At 36.4% G+C, this 5,500-nt stretch overlaps 1 protein-coding gene across 1 annotated transcript; it reads right to left on the reverse strand.

Annotated features, from left to right (window-relative positions):
- Positions 1 to 2,065: 2,065 nt before the first annotated feature.
- LOC124120968 lies at positions 2,066 to 4,892 on the reverse strand. The gene is made up of 4 exons (XM_046483907.2): positions 4,580 to 4,892; positions 3,727 to 3,879; positions 3,047 to 3,169; positions 2,066 to 2,562 (listed from the first exon to the last, which is right to left on the reverse strand). The coding sequence occupies exons 1-4, from the start codon at positions 4,787 to 4,789 to the stop codon at positions 2,383 to 2,385; spliced, it is 666 nt and encodes a 221-aa protein (XP_046339863.2). The 5' UTR covers positions 4,790 to 4,892; the 3' UTR covers positions 2,066 to 2,382.
- Positions 4,893 to 5,500: the final 608 nt, after the last annotated feature.

Below are 5,500 nucleotides of genomic sequence, written 5' to 3' on the forward strand. Positions count from 1 at the left end.
TTTTGCAAAAATGTTAGGTTATGTTCTGTCAGAGTAATATTACAAACATAGTGTGAAAAGCTCAGTGTAGACTTAAACAGTCGGTTTGTCCGTAACTTATTACCATTAATTTGCCCCCAGAGCTTTCTGAGCCATGTTTCCTTATCAATGCAGATTAAGTCTATACGCGTTCAAAACAAAAAAGGGTAAAACATGATCTATACAGTCATGAAAGCGGTAACTATAAAACATTAAACATGTTTATAACTGTGCAGTCCCAAGACTTTGGGAATTAAAATGGCCACCTTTGTACTAATTTAGTGAGCCTACTTTCTTCATAAGAACAGAGGAGGGATTACGGTAATGAAAAATATTTGTTTTTTACTTTTGATCGCCATTTCTTACACCAGCTGGCAATACAGTTTAACATCAACTGGAGTGACATTTCATCCGTTACTAATAGAGCAACATCATCGGCATACAGTAAAAGACTTATCATGGTGTTAAAAGTATCTACACCACATTACCTCTTGTACCAAGTCATTAATGAAAACCGAAAATAGTGTCGGCGACAAAACGCAGCCCTGTTTCACAGCACTAAGTACAGCGAAACTGTCTGTCATTTTGCCATTTCACAAAAACCTGCGAGCGATTATTTTCATATAATGATTTAACCCCCAAAAGACCTTCCCGTTTACTCCCAATTTGAATAGCTTGTAGCAAAGAGAATCGCGATTCACTTAATCGTAAACTTTCATTGCATCGATATAACACACACGTTTGGTGATTCACGGATATTTTTTTTTTAAATAGAAAAGAGGGTGTAAATATCATCCGTTGTACTTCTCTTACGCCGAAAGCCGTTTTGTTCCTCTGCTAATAAATGATTAGATTCTAGCCATTTAGAAAAAGCGTGTATTCAAAATATCAGCGTAAATTTTGCAAGGTATTGATAACAAAGAAATTCCACGATAACCTAACGGATCATGAGGATCAGTATCTGATTCTTTTATTGTATAGATTAAACTGTATCGTGTTACAACCCTTAATGTAAATTAAATATTTTACATTAAGGGCTGTGGGTTCACTCTTGTTACAACTCTTAATGTAAAAAGTTTTACATTAAGGGTTGAAGTGACAGATAATATTTTTTACATTAAGGGTTATCACTATGAAATAATACTTATCGAACATTCATGAAACTTCGCAGATTTAATTGATCGTTACTTTGTCTAGATGGCTTTATAAAATACGATCTGTAGAGTATTTCATGTCAGTTAGGTAGCGACCATTGGATCTTCTGAGGGAGCTGACATAAGTTCACCGAGGAACTTCGTACCAAGTGAGCTGTAAATGCTATCTTTCGACATATTTAATGAATAAATCTTATTGGATTGTGAATAGATTTCACATGACGGATGACGCACGCCGTACGAAGACGGATGGCAATACGTCACATAAGCCTTTCGGACATCTTGCATGTGTGGATAAAAATTAAACTAACTAGAACTTTTCTATCGGGAATTAAAAACCGCAGATGAATGATAATGTTAACATGAGTATCCAAACGTCCCTCTGCAATCATATTGGACGACATAATCGCAACCTCCGTTTTTTAAAGATTATACGAAATAGGGTAGAGTATTTAAAGGAGCAATCAGAGACCTCAATACGGAGTCTCATAACATGTCAATATACGAAATTTGAACGAAATCGGACAATTTCTAAATTTCAACCAATCAGTTTATAAAAAAACTGAAACAAAAAGGGACTAAGCATACACCTTTTTATTTCCCTGAGGCTGAATTGACCTTCGACATTGACCGCAGCACCCGCTTCTGATCCACAGCTGACGCTGTTCCACTTGAGTCGCGATCTGCGACTGGAGCCGACACTTGATGCTCTTCGACTTCCAGAGTAGTAGATGGCATGTCCTAAATAACAAACCTGCCGTTCTTATAATAGCCCCTGTCGCTTATTACGAATAATTACAAGATAACAAGCAAAAACAATGAAGTATAAATTTTAGTAGAATTTGCTAAAATGTATTGAGATGATTTTCTAGCTTTTATTCAATGTTATAATAAGCATTTTGCTGTTTACTGTATCAGCTGGAAAGTGTTACCTTTACAGTACAAATAACACCGCCGTATCCAGCTTTATTTATTTTATTTCATCCGAATCCCCTGTTGTAATTTTCTTCAAATATATATAACATTTTGACGATTCTGCCATATCATAAGTCGCTCATGATTTTATCATTCTCTAATTGATAACATATGTCTATAACTGTCATACGTTTGTGTGACGAGATACCTAAATCGAATGCTATCCAATTGTTTCTAGGTTCGGATACAAATCATTTTTCAGGACCTAGTGGAAAAATATATGCACCTGAAATATTCATGAACCGACTTTGTTATTCTTTACAATCCAACATGTGGATTGCAGTATCACCTTTTCATATGGAAAGCACAGCGTCTCTCTGACATGCAGTTTTGCGCCACAGTCCAGTTTTGGTGTCTTGGACAGTCGCTCCCTGGTTCTTTTCCTGGCATACTGGTGTTCAGCTGGTGGTTCTTCCTGGAATAATATGTTGTAACAGAAACATAGCCATCCGTTATACACTACAAATCTGTGTTTAGACCGTAAACACATACAAGCCATGTTTTGATCTAAATATGCTTAGAAACGTGTTTAAATCTTAAACGGAATAACATTTGGTCTGGGGTCTAAACACACAGAATGCGCTATCGTCTCACAAAATAAACACCACTTGAACACAACATCCCAAAAATGTAAACATGTTTCTTTTTTAAGCATGTTTAACATGTAAACTTGTTTACGTCAGAGTGCATATCATTGCTTGTCGTAAAAGGCGACTAATGGGATCGGGTGGTTAGGCTCGCTGACTTGGTTGATGCATATCATGGATCCCAATTGCGGGGGAAATTTCAATATACGAAATCGGACAATTTCTAAACTTCAACCAATCAGTTTATTAAAATAAACTGAAACAAAAAGGGACTAAGCATGCACCCTTTTATTTCCCTGAGGCTGAGTTTACCTTCGACCTTGACCGCAGCACCCGCTTCTGATCCACAGCTGACGCTGTTCCACTTGAGTCGCGATCTGCGACTGGAGCCGACACTTGATGCTCTTCGACTTCCAGAGTAGTAGATGGCATGTCCTAAATAACAAACCTGCCGTTCTTATAATAGCCCCTCTTGTTCTCAGATCTGAGCAAAGTCAGTTTCTCACGCTGTCGCTTATTACGAATAATTACAAGAAACCAAGCAAAACAATGAGAAATTTGAAAATAGCAAAAAGTACCCTAAATTGCAAATCAAACTTTGTTAATAAGAATCTTTTACAATTAGGGGCGATATGTACGATAATAACCCTTAATGTAAAATTATATTTATTTTTTACATTAAGGGTCGCGGGGTGTTACTCTTAATGGAAAAGTTTTTAACATTTAGAGTTAACACGTACCCCTTAACGTAATTGTTTTTACATTAAGAGTAATTTTAACATTCAGGGTTGTAACAGTGCCGCCAAACTTTAGGACAAACATTATTATCAAAACAAAACATAAAAATGCGTAATAGTATATTTAGATTAGAAAAGACATTGCCTAACAACGATACAGTAACTTTTCGATACCTTACATTCGTATCCTGTCAATGATACCTGGGTTTCTAATTATGGGTGGATAACACAACATAAAATGACATTTTACTATACCTTGGCAGTGGGGTGTTCTAAATGGTCTTCAGGTCTCGGAAATGAAACAATAAAGCGTCGTTCAAACTGATATTCGGTCAGCCTTCCCTCGCCCAATGCTTTATTTATACCAGCTGCGTATTTCCGTCTTTTCCTTCTGTCACCTTTTTCGGCCTGTATATAATAAAGACATTAAAAAAATGATGATATATATGTTAGAAGTGGTATTCTAATACGATTCTATATTTTGACTTGTGCCTTTTGTTCCCGTGATTTTCCATGTAAACAAATGACTTGCCTTTGCATAATTATGTCTGTGACGGATGCCACAGGTAGGGCGTTGCGCTCACCTTTTCGCGAAAACCTCATATCATGATTTAGTCTCTTTGATAATGATTCTTAGACATATGCTTATGATATAGTTCGAATCGTACAATTGACTCTGATGTAAGAAGATTTTTCTAAAAGGTATTGAGATGATTTTCTAGCTTTTATTCAATGTTATAATAAGCATTTTGTTGTTTACTGTATCAGCTGGAAAGTGTTACCTTTACAGTACAAATAACACCGCCGTAACCAACTGCTTTTATTTCATCCGAATCCCCTGTTGTAATTTTCTCCAAATATATATAACATTTTGACGATTCTGTCATATCATAGTCGCTCATGATTTTATCATTCTCTAATTGATAACATATGTCTATAACTGTCATACGTTTGTGTGACGAGATACCTAAATCGAATGCTATCCAATTGTTTCTAGGTTCGGATACAAATCATTTTTCAGGACCTAGTGGAAAAATATATGCACCTGAAATATTCATGAACCGACTTTGTTATTCTTTACAATCCAACATGTGGATTGCAGTATCACCTTTTCATATGGAAAGCACAGCGTCTCTCTGACATGCAGTTTTGCGCCACAGTCCAGTTTTGGTGTCTTGGACAGTCGCTCCCTGGTTCTTTTCCTGGCATACTGGTGTTCAGCTGGTGGTTCTTCCTGGAATAATATGTTGTAACAGAAACATAGCCATCCGTTATACACTACAAATCTGTGTTTAGACCGTAAACACATACAAGCCATGTTTTGATCTAAATATGCTTAGAAACGTGTTTAAATCTTAAACGGAATAACATTTGGTCTGGGGTCTAAACACACAGAATGCGCTATCGTCTCACAAAATAAACACCACTTGAACACAACATCCCAAAAATGTAAACATGTTTCTTTTTTAAGCATGTTTAAAATGTAAACTTGTTTACGTCAAAGTGCATATCATTGCTTGTCGTAAAAGGCGACTAACGGGATCGGGTGGTCAGGCTCGCTGACTTGGTTGACGCATGTCATCGATCCCAATTGCGCCGTCATATAGCTGAAATATTGCTGAGTGTGGCGTTAAACAACAAACCAACCAACCAACCAAGCATACCATTGTGTTTTATCCTAATAATCTAAATTTGTTTAAATAAAGTACATATCATTTGGCAATAAGTCAAATATGGATAATATGCCTTGAAATTAGATGTGCAAATCAGATTCACAGGCACTTGTATAACATATATACCATTAGAATTTACAACGGACTTGGTCCAATATTACCAAAATAATGTTCAAATAAATCAAGCCAAGATAATGGTGAGATAAAGAGATAAGCTAAGATAAAAATTGACATTTGATCTCCGTAGCACATGTGGTAGCTTGACGGACTACAAGTCAAGAGGCTGCAGGTATGGGTTCCTATATATTAAATAAAGTGTTGTGTTATGTGTTGTTGCTGTGTGACTAATTGTACAC

The sequence above is a fragment of the Haliotis rufescens genome, unplaced genomic scaffold (genome assembly GCF_023055435.1).
Source record: "Haliotis rufescens isolate VD_foot unplaced genomic scaffold, xgHalRufe1.0.p SCAF_8, whole genome shotgun sequence".
NCBI lineage: Eukaryota > Metazoa > Mollusca > Gastropoda > Lepetellida > Haliotidae > Haliotis > Haliotis rufescens.